Source organism: Chiloscyllium plagiosum, chromosome 18, assembly GCF_004010195.1.
Source record: "Chiloscyllium plagiosum isolate BGI_BamShark_2017 chromosome 18, ASM401019v2, whole genome shotgun sequence".
Lineage (NCBI taxonomy): Eukaryota > Metazoa > Chordata > Chondrichthyes > Orectolobiformes > Hemiscylliidae > Chiloscyllium > Chiloscyllium plagiosum.
Genome location: NC_057727.1, coordinates 16,229,629 through 16,252,608, shown reverse-complemented (window position 1 = coordinate 16,252,608; position 22,980 = coordinate 16,229,629). Strand labels below are relative to the sequence as shown.

Sequence of the window (22,980 nt, the reverse complement as noted above, 5' to 3'; positions counted from 1 at the left end):
AGGATACACAAAAACACCAACTAGCCACCAAAAGACATGACCAGCTATCACTAGTATCCTTACACACAGATGAAGAAGGACACCACTTCGACTGAGACATCCATCCTAGGACAGGCTAAATAGAGACGCGCATGGGAATTCCAAGAGGCCTGGCATTCAAATTGTAACTCCATCAATAAACACATCGATTTGGAGCCCATTTACCAACCTTTGAGTAAAAGAACCGGAAATGATATCACCCACCTTAACAGACCAAGTTACATGGACAGAAAGTGGGACAGAACACCAGTGCTTCACCGGAGGCTCACTGATGACGTTACATAACATGGTGATGAAACATCTGAGAACACACCTACTGGGTCAGCGAGTAAACTTACAATCTAAACCTCAATCTGAGCTACAAATCTTCTCAAAAATGCCAAAGTAGAAAGTGGCATTTGAATTTGGGGTAGTGGGTGGACAGCCTTGATTTGGTATTAGGCATTGTGTTTCTTTGTAGTTTGCAGTCAGAAGTTGGCTTGTAACTTTGATTTTGCACATAGAAACTTGACAGTTCCTGAGTCTCATCATTTGCACTTGCATCTGGAGAGCAGTATTTCTAGTCTGTTTTTGAATACTTCCTTGAGTGTGTTGATTGTCCAACAATGGTTTCTGGAAATGTCTGGTGAATTTTTGTTTGTTTAAAATGGTGTGCAACTCTGGTCACAAACACTAAACTAGCTTATTTACTCCAAGATGTCTATGCTGGCTTTTGTAGGAGCAATTTTGCCATTCTTCTCCCTTATCCTCACAGCCTTGCATATTTTCCTGTTCAGATGATGATCCAATTCCATCTTGAATGCCTTGATTAATCCTGCCTTTAACACAATCTCAGGCTGTGAATTGCAGTTTTAGATTAGATTAGATTACTTACAGTGTAGAAACAGGCCCTTCGGCCCAACAAGTCCACACCGACCCGCCGAAGTGCAACCCACCCACACCCATTCCCCTACATTAACCCCTTCGCCTAACACTACAGGCAATTTAGCATGGCCAATTCACCTAACCTGCACATTTTTGGACTGTGGGAGGAAACCGGAGCACCTGGAGGCAACCCATGCAGACACTGGGAGAATGTGCAAACTCCACACAGTCAGTCGCCTGAGGCGGGAATTGAACCCGGGTCTCTGGCGCTGTGAGGCAGCAGTGCTAACCACTGTGCCACATGAATCAGCTTAAGTAGTATGATTTCATCTTTTGCCAATGGCCTTAACTCTGTAAAATTAGCTCTCGCAGACAAATATCCGCTTTTAGTATTAAAGAGCAATTTTGTATTTTTATGAGGGGGTTGATGGAATGGATTTCACAATGATGTTTCTGTTGCAATGTCTAATAATTTATTTGGTAGAAATAGACTTTTGAACATTTCACACAACCTGATTATGTTTCATGACTCTGTATGAAAAGCAAGGCTAATAAACCAACTTTTTTTTTGCAAACTGCCTTTAAACGCCCCCATGCTTTAAATGTGTACAATGTCTTTCTGTTCAATCTTCCTTAATTCTATAACTGCTGCAAAATGACAAGATCAGTGGTGTTAACTTGTCCCATAATTGTGTTACAAATCATTAACAATTTAATTCTTAATAACTTATCTCTTAACCTATGAACTCTTACTAACCCACTGGCTCTTTCAACTTACCTTTTGCTCACCACTTCCAACCTTTTACTCGCTGTCTGTCCCAATTGCTGTGCTTGCTATTTGTTGAGAAAGTGAGATCTGCAGATGCTGGAGATCAGAGATGGAAATGTGTTGCTGGAAAAGTGCAGCAGGTCAGGCAGCATCTAGGGAACAGGAGAATCGACGTTTCGGGCATTAGCCCTTCTTCAGGAATGAGGACAGTTTGTGAATCGACGTTTCGGGCATTAGCCCTTCTTCAGGAATGAGGACAGTTTGTCTGAATCGACGTTTCGGGCATTAGCCCTTCTTCAGGAATGAGGACAGTTTGCCAAACTGTCCTCATTCCTGAAGAAGGGCTAATGCCCGAAACGTCGATTCTCCTGTTCCCTAGATGCTGCCTGACCTGCTGCGCTTGCTATTTGTTGGCCTATCTGGTTCTTGTCTCTTGTTCCTTACTGGTGAGCTGGAAACAGTGAGCAAGAGAGCTGGATGGGTGGTGAGCTGGCATGCCAGGCAAAGTGGTGGCATGCAGTAGGGCTGTAGAGGGCAAGCAGAAAGCGAAAGAAGTGTTGAGTGAATGCTGTTTTCATTGCAGCTCAGGGTAATGGAGCCAGGGAAAGAGAAGAAGAGGAGGAAGAAGCTCGAGTTTGAGATTTATCTACCTGATTGTTGGGTGTGAAGTGAAGGCTTTCTGTGGAGGCTCTCTGCTTGTTGTTCAGTTTCGGGGAATCAGCTGGTGTTTATTATTCAATCTGAGTGATAGCTTCAGGCTCCAGGAATTGACACAAGTGAATTTTGGCTGTTAATTCCGCCTGATTAATCATGTCAGGCTTCTCTGTCGCCTGTTTATTTCATGTCCTGGGGGAATCTACCATTTCTTTGCTGATGGCCTAGAGTGGCAGTAAACCTCATTTAACCATTGTGATGTGCATGGGTGTAACAATTAAGTGATTGGCACTTGATAGATTGTTCTGCAGCTGTGCAACTTGGAGGGAATACTGCTTCTTTTTCTTCAAAACCTTTGGTTGTTTGGTCCAATTCACTCAGTGTCCCATTATAAGATAGCCCTCTTATGCAGGAATCAATCCAGTGAACCTCTGCTGCATTGCCTCTTGTGCAAATACCTCTCTGTATCCTTTCTTAAATATAAAAACAAAAGTATATACAGTATTCCATATATGGTCTTATCAAGGACTTCTACAATTATTGGAAAGCTTGTTTGATTTTGGTATTCCATTCACCCTCACTGTCTGCTTCCTGAATGTTAACCAATCTTCCATCTGATCTCATAACTACCTCTAACTCCATGAACCCTTGGCTTGTGTGTTTTTTGTGTGGCACCTTATTGAATGAATGGAAATCCAAGTATATATACTGGCTGCTCTATATCTACCATTAGTTACACATTTAAAACAAAATAAATTTGTCAATAACAGTTTCCATTTCATAAAATCATTTTGACTTTTCTCATCGTACTATAATCTCCAACATGCATTGCTTTAGTTTTTTTTAGCAGGTTCCAGTGTTTTTGTGCTGGAAATGTGTTGCTGGAAAAGCGCAGCAGATCAGGCAGCATCCAGGGAACAGGAGAATCGACGTTTCGGGCATAAGCCCTTCTTCAGGACTTATGCCCGAAACGTCGATTCTCCTGTTCCCTGGATGCTGCCTGACCTGCTGCGCTTTTCCAGCAACACATGTCCAGCTCTGATCTCCAGCATCTGCAGACCTCACTTTCTCCTCCAGTGTTTTTGTGACAGTTTGACATCAGAATAACTGACACGTTGTTTCATGCTTTGTTTCTCCTTCCTTTCTTAAAATAATGGTTTTATATCTATGAACTTCCAATCTATTGGGGCTGTTTTAAAATCTAGGAAATTTTGTAAAATTCTAACTTGTGTATCAATTGCCTTCATTGTTATCTCTTTTGGAATTGTAGGTGCAGGCCATCAGATGCTGAGTGAGGATTTGTTGACATTTTAGTTTCTTGAACTTATTAAATAATTTTTCTCTTGTTATTAGTTGCTTTACATATCTCACCTTATTAGCCCCGTGGTAGCTCTTTATTTCTGTTATGTACTTTATATCCTCTCCTGTGAACATACCCAAAATATTTGTTACAGTCTTGCCATCTCCCAAGACAATTTCTCCTGTCTGTCCTTCTAAGTTACCAAAGTTTATGTTATTTAACCTTTTTCTTTACCTTTGATCCACTTATGATAACAAATGGTAAAGAGTTTGCACATTCCTGGCCAGTTTGCCATCTTTCTGTTTTATCCTTTTTAATGAACTTTTTAGATACCTTTTTTCTCATTTTCTAAAACTCTTCCAATCATCAAAAACGGAATCATAGAATCATTTACAACACAGAAGGATCCCATTTGGCCCATTGAGTCCATGACTTTTCTTTGTAGATAAAACCAACTCATTCCATTCCCTTGCCTTATTCCCAAAAGCATACAGATTTTCTTTTTTCACCTTGCTTACAACTGTTCTTCACTCTCAAACCCTCTTCTGTGCTGCACATTTACTTTTTACTGGAAGGTATTTTCACTGAAATGTTTTGAATATTTTATTAAATGTTTCCCACTTTTTATTTACCTCCATTTCATTGAGTCTATTTAGTCAAATCAGCTGCAGCCACCTACATAGGCATGAGAGGAGAGCTGACACCATTTCAGTTTCATGCTTCTTGTTTCTGACTGAAATATATCGCTTTCAAACTTAATATAGAATTCACTTTTATTAGGAGCCTCAATGTTTTGTTTGATTTCATATTCTTATTTTCTAAGATGTTATGCCTCACAGGGGTAGCATCCTGTAAATCAAGCGTTTCGGTTGCCAGTGTTGTGACAAAAGTGAAAATGTTATCAAAGAATGTGAGGTCAAGTACAGGTGGAAATGGTAGTTAAGTATAAAGAAAGCAAGTCTGGGTTTGCTTTCACTAGAACAGAGGAGATTTGAGGGGTGACCTGATAGAAGTGTATAGATTGCGAATGTCATGGCTAGAGTGGAGAGTACAGGGCTTTTTCCAAGGGTAGAGGGGTCAATTTTTAGTAGACACAGGTTCAAGGTGCGGGGAGCTGGTTTAAAAGAGATGTGTGAGGCAAGTTTTTCACACAAAGTTTGGTGACTGCCTGGAAAGCACTGCTAAAGGAGGTGGTGGAAGCGAACACAATAACAGCATTCAAGAAATACCTGGATGAATACATGAATACGAAGAAAATAGAGGGATACGGATCCTGTGAGTGAAGACTGTTTTAGTATGGATGGGCAAAATGTGTCAGCACAGGTTTAGACGGTCAAAGAGCCTGTTCCTGTGCTGTATTGTTCTTTGTTCAAGAATGCAAAGTCCCCAATGTACCTGATAGACCTAGGTTAACAGAAAACACAGAGCAGTTTTCTTAGGATTACGTTTTACTTCAAATAAATATTCTAATAACAGGTAAACAAATACGAACTGTCGACATATAACTCAAATAGTTAAAACTCTAACTTCCATCTTAACCACCTGCCTACACACCCGCACATGCAGATACAGAGACAAAAGCCTATAACATTCTGGATAACATTTCCCTACTGGGGAAACAGTTCACTGGCACTGTCCTCAGAACTTGAGTGTTGGATCTGAAGGAAAGGGAAGCAGCAAAGAAGAGGAACCAGCTTCAAACCTGCCAGCAAAGGAACACTCAGCAAATTGGGAGCTAGGAAAGCTTGAAATCATTGAGGTTATAAATTCAGAAAAATGAATGTTGAATTCTTGTTTAATGCTGCATATGTTCAGGAGATATTCTGTGGGGGGAAATAAAGCAGTGGGTGCCATTGTAACAAATGCAATGTAAATCGTTAAATTAAATCTAAGATGCAGTAGAAAGGGCAGTAACTGCTTGGTTAAAATATTTCAGCTTTTAAAATATGATGGAAAAGCAATAGCTGTGACCTCATCAATCTGGATGGTGTTTGCAGTGGTGGCTTTTGAACGTAGAAGTGTGTATCAGTTATTTTGAAAAAATATTTTGTTGCTAACTTATGCCTGTTGTAGAGTGCCAGCTTAAACACTGGAATCGAGGAAATCAGTGCTTTCCTTGTGTATTATGATTTGAAATTTGATGGTTAATAATTTTTGACAAAGTGATGAATTTGTCTAATTCTACATTTATGCAAGTCCAAATGATATATGCATCAATGTAAATACAGAAATTAATGTTGGTACATGAATGCGTCACCTAATAAAGGAGTTATTGACAGTGAAAATGTTGCCTGAAAACCAAAGTTTAGCCCAAAAATTAAAAAGTAGTCCTCTAGTGCCCTAAAAGAATTTGTTCTGATAACTTTACATTCAGTTCTATAGTCACCAGCATAGGAGCTTTAATTAGACCATTAGGACCCATTATGGAAGAAATCTAGGTTCAGGTTCTTTCTTAATTCACTTGGGGTGGGCATCACTGGTTGACCAGCATTTATTGCCTCTCCTTGGCTGCTGCCTTAAACTGCGTCAGAAGTCACATGATACCAGGTTATAATCCAACTGGTTTATTTGAAATCACAAAATCACAAGCTTTTGGCACTGCTGCTTTGTCAAGTGAAGCACTAGGACTTCTGACCTTGCCCACCCCAATCCAATACTGGTACCTCCACATCATTCTTAAACTGCTGATTTTAACCCAGTGACAGTGAAGTAATAATGATATGTTTCCAAGTCAGGATGGTGATTGGCTTGGAGAAGAACTTAAGGTGGTGGTCTTCCATGTATCTGCTGCCCTTGTTCTTCCAGATGGAAGTAGTCATGGCTTTGGAAAGTGCTTTCTAAGGATCTTTGAATCTGTTGACATAAGCAAGCAATTTTATGAGGTACTCAATGAAATGTTACAATACAATCTTAAGCTTTGATAAATGAGCAAAAAATTGTGATGCAGTTTGCTGATTGATGGTTTGTACTTTGTCATTCACTGTACACATTTGACTGAGAAATCTTCCCCATTCATCATTTTTAATAAAATGGGAGACTTTGGCTGACACTTATTTATACAATGTTGAAATTTGGTTGACAGAGCTCATCAAGTATAGCTGAAAGTTCATCCAGTTTTTCCTTTAACTTGTGCATCTGGAGTCTTTTGGAATACTGTGTTCAGTTCTAGTCTCCCTGCTATGGGAATGATGTTATGCAACTTGAATTCAGAAAAGATTTACAAGGATGTTGCTTAGGTTGGAGGGTTTTAGCTATAGGGAGAGGCTGAATAGGCTGTGGCTATTTTCCCTAGAGCTGAGGGGTGCCTTATTGAAGGTTATAAAATCATGAGGGGCATATATAAAATGAATAGTTAAGGTCTTTTACCCAGGGTAGCGGAATCCAAAACTAGAGGGTAGAAGTTTAAGGTGAGAGGGGAAACATTTAAAAAGTGCCTAAGAGGCAACTTTTTCAGAGGGTGGTGAATGTATGGAATAAACTGCCAGAGGAAGTGGTGGAGGCTGTACAATGAGAATATTTCAAAAGCATCTGGGTGGGTATATTAATAGGAAGGGTTTAGAGGGATATGGGCCAAATGCTGGCAAAGTGGACGAGATTAATTTAGGATATCTGGTCAGCATGGATGAGTTGGACTGAAGGGTCTGTTTCCCTGCTGTACATCTCGATGACTCTGTTTGATGAGTTTGGAGGTGAATGGGGAATTGAATTGTGCAGCTGTCAGGAAATTTGTCATTGAATGTCATGTAACTCTGCAGTTGGTCTTTTAACAGTCTGTACACAGGTTCCCAAAGTGTCTTGCATCTCATACCTTCATGAGGCAGAACACAACTGTGAGTGATTGTTTAACAAAATTGATACCTGAGAAGGCATTAAAATCTAAAATTGCTAAGCCGTGATGAACCAGACCGAAAACGTTATGCTTGCAGGATTACTTTTGACATCCTGAAATCGATACATTTTTGTCATTGTCAGCTTTTTAGAAAATGTGCATCTCCACCTCAATCTTCTTGCTGTCAGCCTTTTACTTCACCATGGTACCAACTTACACTGCAATAACCTGAACTTCTGGGAGAAGCAAGAGAATTAGCAACATCAACAGCAGCTAAAACATCACCAACTGTCTGCTACTAAGTAAGTGCCGCTCGACAGGGCAGAGAGTTTGGGTACAGTGGGCTGTCTCTAAAGAAGAGGGCTGTTAATAGAATCAACCGACAGAGACAGAGAGAAGAACAGCTTTTTTGACATGTGTGCACCAGTGTCTCAGAGAATCATGATTTCACGCTATATCCTTGGAAGAAGACTACCTTCCCAGTGGGAAAGCTGAGTATGCATTTCTGGTAACTACAGGTAGCAGTCACAAGAGTCTTTTCCAAGTCCCCATTTCTCTCCCAAGTTGAGTACTCTCTTGCAAGGAAAGTCATGATTGTAACATTGGTATACATCACAGAAACAGGCATTTCACCCCAACTCAAAAGTGCTGCATTATGTAGAGAGAAGAGAAGGACAACATTTGTGGAGGTTAAAAGTGAGGAATGGATAAGAGATGGGGCAAAAATGAAAGCAGATGTTAGCTATTCAGATGGTGGTTGCAGGATGAGCTCTGACCAAATATCAGTTGACCTAAGTGTTAACTCTGCCTTCTCTCCACAGATGTTACCAGATGTGCTGGTTTTTCAGCAATTTCTGTTTTTGCTTCTGATTTCCAGTATCTGGAATTCTTTGGTTTTGTTGAGTGCATGGTATGTTGTTTAGAGGAGTACAGGAGAATGCTGGGTCAGAGTGAGATTTAGCACCTGAAATGCTCACCTTTCTCACTGTTGAGAATCTTGATCTGTAGGATGCCATTGTCAGGTTGGGGGAAATCAGACCTGTTTTTGCTGATTTTCGTTGGCCTCTGTCTTGACACTTGCTTGATTTGAGAGGCTGTTTTCTTTCTCACATCCTTGGGAAACATCAACTCGCTTTTGCCTTTCAGATCCTGCAGCAAGGCTTCCAGATAAAAGTGACACCTGGAGCGATGAGAGTATGGGGTACACTTCTTTGATCTCCCTTGTATTGCAGTGATTTCTGGAGCTTCATAAAACCGTATCTAGTTTAACTATTCCGATTTTTAGTTGGAAATCCTTTCTTGGATAGATTTGGTCATCGTCCTATTCACCTTCTGACCCTTGATGGTTGGGAAACCCAGAATTGAATGTCTATTCCATAGCTCAGTTTAAGAGCCATGATAATGCTCCACTGCGGATTCTAATGGGTTGATGACCCACTACAGCTCCTACTGGGGCTATCATTTGAACATTCTGATCTTTATGTTTGCATTTCAGAAGATGTGAAATTGGAGTTTAGATGCATTTGTACTGGTGAGTATCTTCTGTTGTAACTGATACGTTGCTCAGGCCAAATCCATTATGGAGACATGATAAATATTATTACAACGTGAATTGCCCAGAATGGACCCAGAGCTTCCTGTTTGCACTGTTCACACAACGTGTTTTGACAAATAAAGTCACATAAGATGCTATTATAGGAATTGGCAGTCTCATGACTGGCATGTATTCCTTTCTGATAATTTCTGTACATCAGCCACATTTAAGCATTTGTGGTGATGTTGTATTGTTTGCAACCTGTGGAATAGAGCTAAAATCAAATACTGCAATTTTCTCTCCCTATTTAATTTTATTGTGATACTTTTATACATTTCAATCATGTGTCCTAGATTTTCACAGTATGTTCAAACCAGTGACTTAGGGCAATATTTCTGGAAGATTGGGATAGGTGGAGGATCTTTTCCATGGCTTCATTCTTCACACTCGACATCAGATGAGCAATGTGACAAATCAGCTGTAGTAGAGAGAGAGAGAAATACTGACTGGGATAAGGCTGTATTTCCAGCATGTGGAATCTCGTGTTTTTGGATGCTGTAGCTGGTAGGGTGAAAGGCAAGATGAGAAATAGTCAGGAGATGACATTTATCTAAGTGCTTCGAGAGGGGTAAATGCTGAAAAATCCTGCACCTGATAGACTCCAAAATTTAATCTTAAACTCTCCCAATATCCTAATGGTGCTTGAAGGAGGGGTCTTTCTGAGAATGGTGTTTAACCACACTTTACCTAGTGGACTTGGGTAAAGTGCAAAATGATACTGGAGAGAGAATAGATAGCGACTTTGTATCAGGCAAGCGCAAATTCTATTGATAAGAACTGCTGATTAGATTAATTTGGAGATAATTAAACTGAGAGAATGGTTTCCATGCATGCCAGCTGGTGAGCTGTCTGATCAGTTTCCATGCATCTGCATTTAACGAATTTGAGCTTTCAGCTTGAACTTTTAAATTATTGCATCTTGTGTGTGTCAGCCTGATCTATAGAATTTGTGGATACTCACTGGATTTATATTGCAATGTGGATTGGGGGGTGGGGGGAAGAGTTTAGTTTTAACTGCTATTAGTAATTACTATTATTAGTTTGCCATTAGTGGCATTTACAAATGGTGTGCATAATGGTGCATCTAATATGCAAAAGCAGTAGTATTCACACTGTAGATGTACACACACTGGGTTGTGGCGTGAATGATAATTAAGCAGATGAAAAGGTTCATTGAAACATCACATGATCAAGGAAGAAAAATGCTACATTTTGTTTTGTTGGTGACCTCTGCTGGTAAGAAATAGAATGGATTTTTCCTGGCATAAGGCATTATGAAGAGGCCTTATTCCTGTCTTGTGCAGCTAGCAGGAGAGAGGAATATTGAATTTGATAATATTTAACACAGCCCTTGCAGTCAATAGATTTTGATTTATATTCTCTTCAAAACTTAAAAATGTGTTGCTGGAAAAGCGCAGCAGGTCAGGCAGCATCAAAGGAACAGGAGAATCGACATTTCGGTCTTAAGCCCTTCTTCAGGAATCGATTCTCCTGTTCCTTTGATGCTGCCTGACCTGCTGCGTTTTTCCAGCAACACATTTTTAAGCTCTGATCTCCAGCATCTGCAGTCCTCACTTTCTCCTATTCTCTTCAAAACGTCAGGATTATAACACATAGTCATTAAACTAGGATAGAAACAAAACAGAAGTTGCTGGAAAAGCTCAGCAGGTCTGGCAGTATTTGTGAAGAGAAATGAAAGTTCATGTTTTGGGTCTGCTGACCCTTCCTTAGAACTGATGGTAGCTTGGAACATATTGGTTTATATGCAGAAGATAGGTTGGGAGGGCAGGGGGAGGGGGTAAGGAGTAAATGATAGGTAGGGATAGAGCCCAAAGAGACACAACAACAGTTAGACAGACAAAGGAGTGGATAATGGTCTTGCTAGGCAGGTAAATTGCTGGTAAAGGAGACTGTTAGTGGCTAACAATAGGTAGTATGTACTGTAATGGCACACTATGTGAAAACAAGGCCTGGTGTGTAGGGTAGGGGGCTAGGACATGTGAGAGTTCAAGCCTTAAAATTATTGAACCTGAGTCTGGAGGGCTGCAGGGTCCCCAAGCGGAAAATGAGGTGGTGTTCTTCCAGGTTGCTCTGAGCTTCTCTGGAACATTGTAGCAAGTCTGAGACAAAGATGTTGGCCAGGGAACAGAATGTGAGGATATACAGTCCAGGTAGCTGTGGGAGTCACTGGGCTTATAGTAGATATTAGTGGCCAATCTATTCCCAGAAATAGAAACAGAGATGTCAAGGAGGTGAAGGGAGGAGTCAGACACCAGATGAAAGTGAAGGCGAATGGAAATTGGAAGCAAAATGTATGAACTTATCCAATTATGGATGAGAGAGGGAAGCAGCGCCAATATCGCAAGAGTTGTGGGTGGGGGCCAGAATAGGATTGGAACAAGGAATGTTCTACATACCCCGCTAAGAAACTGGCACAACTGGGACCCATGGCCACCCTCCTGACCTGAAGAACATGAGTGGAGTTAAAAGAGAAGTTGTTCAGGGTGAGGACAAGCTCAGCCAAGTGGAGGAGGGTGAAGATGGGTGGGGACAGTCAGGCCTTTGCTCTGGCAGAAAGTGGAGATCCTTGAGACCATCCTGGTAGGAGATGGACAAGTAAAGGGATTGCATGTGCATAGTAAAGAGGAGGCAGCTGGAGCCTGCAAACTGGAAATTCCAAAACTCTCTCAAGAGTGAAAGGAATCATGGATGTATGCAGGCAGGGACTGGACAAGGGGAGCAAAGACTGAGTCAAGGTAGGAAGAGAGAGATTCTGTGTGGCAGGAGCAGGTTGAAACAATGGGTTTGCCCAGACAGCCCTGTTCGTGGATTTTTGGGAGGAGGTAGTTCCCCAGTCCTGCTCTACTTGCTTCTATCAGTGAGTTGGAGATCACTGGATGAAATGAGGTCAGTGACCATAGTTGATACAACGGCCTGATGTACCATGATGGGGCCATGGTCCAGGAGAAGATAGGAGGAGGTATCTGAGAATTGGCGCTCAGCCTCAACAATGTAGAGGTCAGTATGCCAGTCTACAGCAGCACTACCCTTACCGGCAGCTTCATAACAAAGTCAGGTTGGGTCTAGGTGCACGGAGTGCAGTCAGTTTGGAAGGAGGTAGGTTGGATTGGGTGAGCAGGGACAGAGAAATTAAGGTGACCAAATCTATGTTTTGCCTGTTTTTTAAAAAAAAAAAGACCCTGAGCTTCCAGTTGCCTGTCACTTTAGCACACCACCATGTTGCCTGGCCAACATCTCTGTCTCAGGCTTGCTGCAGTGCTCCAGTGAAGCTCAGAGCAAGCTGAAAGAACAACACCTTATTTTCTGCTTGGGGACCCTACAGCCCTCTGGATTCAGTAATGAGTTCAATCATTTTGGTGCCTGAATTCTCCCATATCCTAGCCCCCTACCCCACACACTAGGCCTTGTTTGCACATAGTCTGCCGTTACAGCACACTACCTATTGTTAGCCACTAACCGTCTCCTTTAACAGCAATTCTTCTCTCTTTGGGTTCTCCACCCACCAATCGTTTACTCCTTACCATCTCCCCTATCCTATCTTCTGAGGAACGGTCACTAGACACGGAATGTTAACTTTGATTTCTCTTCACAGATGCTGCTAGACCTGCTGAGCTTTTCCAGCAACTTCTGTTTTTGTTTCCGCAGTTTTTTGAGTTTTTATTAGAGTACTTTGAAGCACAGCTGCAATTGTAACTTGGGAAAATATGACAAGCAACTTGCACACAATTAGTTTCCAGATAGTCATTTAGGAGCAGTGTTAGTTAATTGATAAATATTCATAGAATCCCGACAGTGTAGAAACACTCTCTTCGGCCCAGCAAGTCCACACCGACCCTCCGAAGCGTTACCCACCCAGAACATTCCCCCATCCCTATATTTACCCCTGACTAATACACCTAACTTACACGTCTCTCAACATTATGGGCATTATAGCATGGCCAATTCACCTCACCTGCACATCTTTGGATTGTGGGAGGAAATTGGAGTACTCTGAGGAAACCCACGCAGACACAGGGAGAATGTGTAGACTCCACACAGACAGTCACCCGAGGCTGGAATCGAACCTAGGTCCCTGCCGCTGTGAGGCAGCAATGATAATTACTGAGCCACCGTGCTACCACATATTGGCCAAGGTGCTAGGAGAACTCCCCTGCTTTTTTTTTGAAGAGTGCCAAGATCTGTTTTATTGCATTCATCTAAATTAACAATGTTGCTTAATATCATTTTTAAGCTGGCATCTTTGACACACTGAGATGAGAGACTACTCTGATGCAAGAGGTCCAATACTGAGCCACACAAAACACTTCAATATTATTAATAAGAGATACAGTAGCATAATAGTTGTGTTACTGGACTAATAAGTTAGATGCAGGCATGTGAGTTCAAATGCACTACTACAGCTGGAGAGTTTAAATTTTTTTTAATCATTTGTGGGACATTTGCGTCGTTGACTAGGTGGCATTTATTGCCTGTCCCTAGTTGCTTTTAACAAGGTGGTACCGAGCTGCCTTCTTGAACAACTGCAGTCCACCTGCTGTAGGTTGACTCACGATGCCATTAGGGGGGGTATTCCAGAATTTTGACCCAGGGACAGTGAGTGTTGTTGAAACTGCACCCATCCATGCAAGTGGGGAGTATTCTATCACATTCCTGAGTTGTACCTTGTAGATGGTGGACAGATTTTGGGGAGTCAGGAGGTTACTTGCCACAGTATTCTAGCTTCTAACCTGCCTTTGTAGACGCTTGTTTTTATGTGACAGGTCCAGTTCAGTTTCTGGACAATGGTTATCCCCCAGGATAATGATATATGGGAATTTAGTGATGGTAACACCATTGAATATGATGGAGTGGTGATTAGATCATCTCCTATTGGAAATTATCATTACCTGGCATTTATGTGGTGCAAACGTTACTTGTTACTTGCTATTTTTCAGCCCAAGCCTGGGTATTCTCCAGATGGACTGCTTCAGTTTCAGAGCAAATGATACTGAACATTGTGCAATTACTGGCAAACATCTCCACTCCTGACCTTATGATGGACGGAAGATCATTGACAAAGCAGTGAAGGTGGTTAGGCTTAGTACATTGCCCTTAGCACACGCCTGCAGAGACGTCCTGGAGCTGAGATGACAGACCTTCTCCAACAAGCGCAACCATCTTCCTATGTGTCAAGTATGACTCTAACCAGCAGAGAGTTTGCCACCTGATTCACATTGATTGCGGTTTTACAAGGACTTCTTGATGTCAAAGGCTGTCACTCTCACCTTGCGTCTGGATTTCAGTGCTTTTGTTTGAACCAAAGTTGCAATGAGGTCAGGAGCTGAGTGGCCCTGAAAAAACCAAATTGGGCATCACTGAGCAGATCCTGCTTGTTAGGACGGTTGATGACACCTCATATCTTTTGTCTGGGACATACCTGTAAGTTATGATTCTCTGAGTATGAATATGTCAGGCTTAAATAATTGGTGAGATGTCTCACCGAGTTTGGGAAGTAGCCCACAGATGTTGGTAAGGAGGACTTTGCACGTTTGACAGGTCTGTTTTTGCCATTGTGGATGTCAGGTGGTCCTTCTGGTTTCATTTCTTTGTTGAGACAAAGAGATAACTGAGTGGCATTTTTCTGCAAGGCCATTTCAGAATCAACCACATCTGTGGGTCTGGAATTAAGTGTTGGCCAGACCAGATGAGGACGGCAGATTTCCTTCCCTGAGGGAGGGCTAGTGAGCCAGATGGGTTTTTCTGACATTGGCAATGGTTTCATAGACTTGTAATTCCAGATATTTTTATTGAATTAAATTTTCACCATCTGCTGTGGTGGGATTTGAACCCAGGTCCTCAGAATCTTAGCTGAGTTTCTGGATCAATAATTGAGTGATAATACCACTAAGCTAACAGCTCCCCATTCCTTCATTGAATTAAATCAACCTGTAATAAAGACAGTGTGATTAACAGTGGCTACAAAACCTCTGGTTTGCAGTCTTTTAAAAAAAAACAACCATCTGGTTCACTAATGTCCTTTAGGAAAGCAAATCTGCCATCCTTACCCAGTGTGGCCTTTGTGTGATTCCAGATTCACAAGAGATGCGGTTGACTTCTAACTACTTTCTGAAATGCTGTAGCAAACCACTCATTTGAATCAACACAGGATCGAGAAATTTCGGTTATTTGGCAGATTTCTGACTTCCATATCTCATAAATCCACCTCTTTAAATATCTTTTCCAGCCTTCCTATTGGGATTTTTTAAAAATCGCAGCTCTGCAGTCAGAGAGTGTGGGAACTGATTGCAAAGTTACGATTGTGGAGCAGCCAGCATAGGAAAGACAAAGCTGCTGCTCCAGTCACAGATTCTGTCTCTTCAAAACTGGCTTCTCCAGCTCCCCCAGTCACAAGTTCCCTCTCTCCTTATTTTGCTGCTCCTGCAGGGGCAGAATGTGCGATTGGTAAAGTTGGTGCATACCAAATCTTTAGGGAAGGAGAGAGGAGAGGTGTCTTTTTTTGTCCCAATAATAATAAAGGTCCAGCAAGTACTTTGTGACTGTTATTTGCCCTGGGAATTACTTGTCAGTTGGTGTGATGATTGAGTCAGATTGCTGTCTGTTGTGATGGAGGGTCTGGGCCTTTGACACTGTTGCGCAGTTGGATGTATTTTTAAAAAAAACTTAGATAATACTTCTAATGTTTCTTTTAGAAAAGAAAGCCTCGATTCACTTCAACCCACTAAAAGTTTCAATATCTGAAAAGCAATGTCAAATTAATCAAGATCACAAACAGATATCAATCAATAATGGCTGTCTCGGCTCTCAAACAAGCTTTATTATATATTAAAAACCCAGACAATCTTTACTGTTTTGAAGCATTTGGGCCCTAACTTGTTTAGCAGCTTTGGCTGACTGATCACTGCTAAGGTTTCACTTTTTTTTTGTATGGTCTTCTCTGGTTTTCAGACTGTTTCCCTCTTTTTAGGTTGGAGAGTGGGTTGAATGTTTAAAATATCTGAATAGTTGCAGCCCAATAGAAGATTCAAGACGCAATTATTTTTAAGTATATTGGTTTTAACAAGTGAAAAGATATGAATTAATCCAATTATGAAGCTTTAATTTTAATTGGTGATCATGGGAGACTTCAATATGCAGGTGGGTTGGGTGAATAATGTTACCGGTCCAAAGAAAGGGAGTTCATGGAATGCTTACAGGATGGCTTTTTCGAACAGCTTGTGATGGAGCCCACAAGGGAGCAGGCTATTCTGGACTTAGTGCTATGTAATGAGCCAGATTTTATAAAAGATCTTAAAGTAAGGGAGCAGTTAGGAGGCAGCAATCATAATATTGCAGAGTTCAGTCTGCAGTTTGAAAGAGACTTGGCAAAATCGGATGTAATTATGTTACAGGTAAATAAAGGTAATTACGGAGGCATGACAGAGGAACTGACGAATATCGATTGGAAGCAAAGCCTAGTGGGCAAGACAGTAGAGCAACAATGGCTGGAGTTTCTGGTTGTAATTGAGGACACAGTACAGAGGTTCATCCCAAAGAAAAGAAAGGTAACCATGGCTGACAAAGGAAGTCAGGAAATGTATCAAAGAGAAAGAGACAGCCTATAAAGTGGCCAAGAGTACGGGAAATCAGAAGATTGGGAAGGCTACACAAACAAATGGAGGATAACAGAGAGAGAAATAAAGAAGGAGAGGCTCAAATATGAAGATAGGTTAGCCAGTAATATTAGAAATGATAGTAAAAATTCTTTTCAATCATAAGAAACAAACGAGAGGCAAAAGTAGAGATTAGGCTGCTCCAAATTGATGCTGGAAGGCTAATGATGGGAAATGAGGAAATAGCTGAAGAACTTAATAAGTACTTTGCATCAGTCTTCACAGTGGAAGATGTGAGCAATATCCCAACCATTATGGAGAGTCAGGCGACAGTGTTGAGTATGGTAGGCATTACAAAAGAGAAAATGCTGTATAAGCTAAAAGGTCTAAAAATTGATAAATCTCCTGGCCCCGATGGACTACATCCTAGAGTTCTGAGGGAGCTGGCTGAGAAAATAGCAGAGGTGTTACTTGTGATCTTTCAAAAGTCACTAGAGTCAGGCAAAGTCCCAGATGGTTGGAAAATCACTGTTGTAACCCCCTTGTTCAAAAAAGGATCAAGATAAAAGATGGAAAATTATAGGCCGATTAGTCTAACCTCGGTTGTTGGTAAAATTCTCGAATCCATCGTTGAGCATGAAATTTCTAAATTCTTGGAAGTGCAAGGTCTGATTAGAGCAACTCACCATGGATTTAGTAAGGGAAGGTTGTGCCTGACAAACCTGTTAGAATTCTTTTGAAGTGGTAACAAGTAGGTTAGACCAGGGAAACCCAGTGGATATTATCTATCTAGACTTCCAAAAAGCCTTTGATAAGGTGCCCCACGGGAGGCTGCTGAGTAAGGTGAGGGCCCATGGTGTTCGAGGTGAGCTACTGGCATGGGTTGAGGATTGGCTGTCTGACAGAAGTCAGAGAGTTGGAATAAAAGGTTATTTTTTGGAATGGCAGCAGCAGACAAGTGGTGTCCCACACGGTTCTGTATTGGGACCGCAGCTGTTCACTTTATATATTAATGATCTGGATGAAGGGACTGGGGGCATTCTGTTGAAATTTGCTGATGATATGAAGTTAGGTGGGCAGACAGGTAGTACTGAGGAGGTGGGGAGCTGCAGAAAGATTTAGACAGTTTTAGGAAATAGCTGATGAAATTAAACGTGAGGTCTTTCACTTCAGAAAAAGAATACAGGCATGGTCTATTTTCTAAACAGTGAGAAAATTCATAAAGCTGAGGTACAAGGGGATCTGGGAGTGCTAGTCCAGGATTCTCTAAAGGTTAACTTGCAGGTTGAGTCTGTGATTAAGATGTTGTCATTTATCTCAAGAGGGTTGGAATATAAAAGCAGCAATGTGCTTCTGAAACTTTATAACTCTCTATTAAGGCCCCATTTAGAATACGGTGTCCAATTTTGGGTCACACACTTCAGGAAGGACATAGGCACTGGAGCATGTCCAGCAGAGATTCACATAGATGATCCCTGGAATGGTAGGCCTAACATATGATGAATGGCTGAGGATCCTGGGATTGTATTCATTAGAGTTTAGAAGGTTGAGAGGAGATCTAATAGAGACTCACAAGATAATGCATAGTTTAGAAAGGGTGGATGTTGGGAAGTTGTTTCTGTCAGGCGGGGAGAGTAGGACCTGTGGAGACATTTCTTCAGCCAGAGAGTTGTGGGCCTGTGGAATTCATTGCCACTGAGTGCAGTGGAGATCGGGACGTTGAATGTCTTCAAGGCAGAGATTGATACAATTTTGATCTCTCAAGAAATTAAGGGCTACAGGAGAATGTGGGTAAGTGGAGTTGAAATGCCCATCAGCCATGATTAAATGGCAGAGTGGGCCCAATGAGCCAAATGGTCTTACTTCTACTCCTATGTCTTATGGTCTTAGAACGTCGATTCTCCTGTTCCCTGGATGCTGCCTGACCTGCTGCGCTGTTCCAGCAACACATTTTCAGCTCAGGGTTGAGATAGAAGCCCTGAGGAGTCATTTGCAGGACACACTTTAGTACGGGGAACAAGTGGAACACCTTTTGAATTTTATCTTCCAAAAGATTCTCATATGCACGACAATGATACATAGTTGTTTAAAAGCCTTACTAAGCTCCAAGAAAATTGTACAGGAGTAGGCTATGGCAAGCTTCACAGTGGAGCTGTCCAGGTTGAGAGTGTCAGGTACAGGATTGTGACCTGATCCAGAGTGCACATTTAAAAAGGCCCTGGTTAAAATAGGAAAACCTGAGTTTGGTTGGGAACTCTGGAATCAGATTCTGGCTATTATTTTTCAAGGGTTCTCAAGTCAACTTGACTCTGAAAATTGCTTTCTCTCTCTCACACTCTCTCTCTCTCTCTCACTCTCATTCCTCCCCAAAACCATCTTTTCCCACTCCCCTTCTCCATTTTGCCTTCAACCACTCTCATGCTTGGTCAAGAAAGCAGCTCATTGCCACATTCTAAGGCTAGTTACGGGTGGATAATAAATGCTGCCCTTAGTACCAGCAGTGCTCATGTCCTGTGAGTGAATATAAAGAAACATACTTTATTAGCCACACTTTACAAATCCTATTTTTTCCTCATGATGCCTTTGTTAGAGAGATTCCTTGGGAGAGAAGGCATAATGTTTTGAACAATGGCAGCAAGGCTTGGGGAAAGTGAAAGCCTTATTTGATGTCTAAAGGATTAAGTTCCAATAAGGAAAACAAAACTTTTGAAGCTGCACAGGAAACATTGCAAACAAATGATATTTTGCTTTTATTGTTTTAGCCCAGAGTTGGTGGAAGCTAGCCCTGCAGTTGCTGAGAAGAACAGCTACTCAAATCACAACTATGGGACTGCACAACATCATGGGTATAGAGGTCTGCCATATGCTGTAAGTAAGCAAGTTCTGTTTCTGTCTGGATGACAATTAAATGCCCGTCTGAAGCACAAAACAGTGTAAACATTCTACCTTCATTCAGGCCTTAAAGCAACACCTTCAGCACTGAGCAGTGTGGCTCCAAAATGTCCCTGGGGTCACGTGTGCAGTGCACACATATGGTCAAACCATTCGAGGTTCAACAGGTAAATTCACAAACCATTTTGGTGACCATTCACATCAGGAGGATCCCATATTAAATCCATTTAAGTTTTATCATGCAATTGATTTCAAAGAGGGAAAAAAGATACACAGACATGAAAGGACATCACTTCCTAATCAGTGAGATGAATATATGTGTCCCAGAACGTGATATGTGAAACAGCCAGTGGAAACTAGAATTGTACAAGATTAAAGGGTGTGAATTAAGGAAAGATAGAAAATAGTATTAAAAAGTACTTGAAAGGGAGGCAATGAGGATTATGAATTGACAGAAATATCCCAAAGTGATTAGTATTGGGTAGAAGTGCTCCACAGGGTTCTGTTTTAGAATTGTTTCCATTTACTGTGCACTTCAGTGATTTGTATGCACACATAGAAGGAATATTATTCTAATTTGCTGATGCTACTGAAATGTGAGGCATAGTAAATAATTCTGATGATCAAAAGAAAATTGCAAATGGATATTTACCATGTAAAATGAACAACAATGTGTCTTAACAGAATTCATTGTTACTAACCTGAATATAGTACATGTTGATGAAAGGAAAATAACTGTACTTCAAGAGAGGGGCAATAAAACTAAGTGACATGGAAGAGCGCGAGTATTTGGGAATTAAGGCTCACAGACGTTAAAAGCAGCACCTCAGTGGACAAGGTCATCTTTAAAAAAAAATCCAGATTTGTTCTTTTGAAGTAATTTAGTTAATTTAAGGTAATCAGTCAAACTTGTCGTGTGGCTCAGACATGTATCATATGCTGGGATGTGTTCTCTGCAAGAAAAGCAATACTTTTGCTTCTTTTTAAAATCACTTGGTTGTTTCAGAAATCTATTGTTCCATGTTACTTTGTCTATGGCAATGTCTCAACTAATCAAACAATATTGCCAAACAATAAAGCACCTTTTTTCATGCAGAATAAATGGTTATGATTAGAACATAGAACAATACAGCACAGAACAGGCCCTTCGGCCCACGATGTTGTGCGGAACATTTGTCCTAGCTTAAGCACCTATCCATGTACCTATCCAATTGCCGCTTAAAGGTAACCAATGATTCTGACTCTGCCACTCCCACAGGCAGCGCATTCCATGCCCCCACCACTCTCTGGGTAAAGAACCTACCCCTGAAATCTCCCCTATACCTTCCACCCTTCACCTTAAATTTATGTCCCCTTGTAACACTCGGTTGTGCCCGGGGAAAAAGTTTCTGACTGTCTACTCTACCTATTCCTCTGATCATCTTATAAACCTCCATCAAGTCACCCCTCATCCTTCGCCGTTCCAACGAGAAAAGGCCGAGAACTCTCAACCTATCCTCGTACGACTTCCTCTCCATTCCAGGCAACATCCTGGTAAATCTTCTCTGCAACCTCTCCAAAGCTCCCACATCTTTCCTAAAGTGAGGCGACCAGAACTGCACACAGTACTCCAAATGTGACCTAACCAAAGTCCTGTACAGTTGCAACATCACTTCACGACTCTTGAACTCAATCCCTCTGCTAATGAACGCTAATACACCATAGGCCTTCTGACAAGCTCTATCCACCTGAGTGTATCATCTGCAAATTTACTGACCCATCCTTCGACTCCCTCATCTAAGTCATTAATAAAAATTACAAACAGCAGAGGACCCAGAACTGGTCCCTGCGGAACTCCACTTGTAACTGGGCTCCAGGCTGAATATTTACCATCTACCACCACTCTCTGCCTTCGACCGGTTAGCCAGTTTTCTATCCAATTGGCCAAATTTCCCTCTATCCCCTGCCTCCTGACTTTCTGCATAAGCCTACCATGGGGAACCTTATCAAATGCCTTACTAAAATCCATGTATAGTACATCCACTGCTCTACCCTCATTCACATGCTTGGTCACCTCCTCAAAGAATTCAATAAGACTTGTAAGGCAAGACCTACCCTTCACAAATCCGTGCTGGCTGTCCCTAATCAAGCAGTGTCTTTCCAGATACTCATAAATCCTATCCCTCAGTACCCTTTCCATTACTTTGCCTACCACTGAAGTAAGACTAATTGGCCAGTAATTCCCGGGGTTATCCCTATTCCCTTTTTTGAACAGGGGGCACAACATTCGCCACTCTCCAGTCCCCTGGCACCACCCCCATTGGGGGTGAAAAAGATCATTGCCAACGGTTCTGCAATTTCCTCTCTTGCTTCCCACATAATCCTAGAATATATCCCGTCAGACCCGGGGGACTTGTCTATCCTCAAGTTTTTCAAAATGCCCACCTCTTCCTTCCTAACAAGCAACTCCTCTAGCTTACCAGTCCATTTCATACTCTCTTCTTCAACAATACGGTCCCTCTCATTTGTAAATACTGAAGAAAAGTACTCATTCAAGACCTCTCCTTTCTCTTCCGACTCAATACACAGTCTCTCGCTACTGTCCTTGATCGGACCTACCCTTGTTCTTGTCATTCTCATGTTTCTCACATATGCATAAAAAGCCTTGGGGTTATCCTTGATCCTACCTGCCAAAGATTTTTCATGCCCTCTCTTAGCTCTCCTAATCCCTTTCTTCAGCTTCCTCCTTGCTATCCTGTATCCTTCCAACGCTCTGTCTGAACTTTGTTTCCTCAACCTTATGTAAGCCTCCTCCTTCCTCCTTACAAGACATTCAACCTCCCTCATCAACCAAGGTTCCCTCACACGACCATCTCTTTCCTGCCTGACAGGTACATACATATCAAGGACACATCGTATCTGTTCCACATTTCAACGACATCCTTCCAATTTAAGCTCCCAATTTATGCTCCTCAGATCCTGTCTTGCAGCATTGTATTTACCCTTCCCCCAGTTGTAAAACCTACCCTGTTGCACGCACCTATCTCTCTCCATAACCAAGGTGAAAGTCACAGAATTGTGGTCACCATCCCCAAAATGCTCACCCACTAATAAGCCCATCACTTGTCCCGGTTTGTTACCAAGTACCAAATCCAATATGGCCTCCCCTCTGGTCGGAAAAGCTTCCTGGACATACTGCACAAACACTGCCCCGTCCAATCTACTTGATCTAAAGAGCTTCCAGTCAATATTTGGGAAGTTGAAATCGGCCATGATTACTACCCTGTGCTTTTGCACCTTTCCAAAATCTGTTTCCCAATCTGTTTCTCCACATCTCTGCTGCTATTGGGGGGCCTATAGTAAACACCCAACAAGGTGACTGCACCTTTCCTATTTCTGACTTCACCCCATACTACCTCCAGAGGCAGATCCCCCTCAAACTTCCTTTCT

At 41.7% G+C, this 22,980-nt stretch overlaps 1 protein-coding gene across 10 annotated transcripts in view; it reads left to right on the top strand.

The window, feature by feature from the left end:
* Window positions 1–22,980, top strand: part of setd5 (SET domain containing 5) — a 167,449-nt gene that overhangs the window by 59,063 nt on the left and 85,406 nt on the right. For all 10 annotated transcript variants that reach the window (XM_043707775.1, XM_043707772.1, XM_043707768.1 and 7 more), the window contains one exon: window positions 19,422–19,527. In XM_043707775.1, the coding sequence (XP_043563710.1) occupies window positions 19,422–19,527 (106 nt within the window). The remainder of the gene's footprint in view (window positions 1–19,421; window positions 19,528–22,980) is intronic.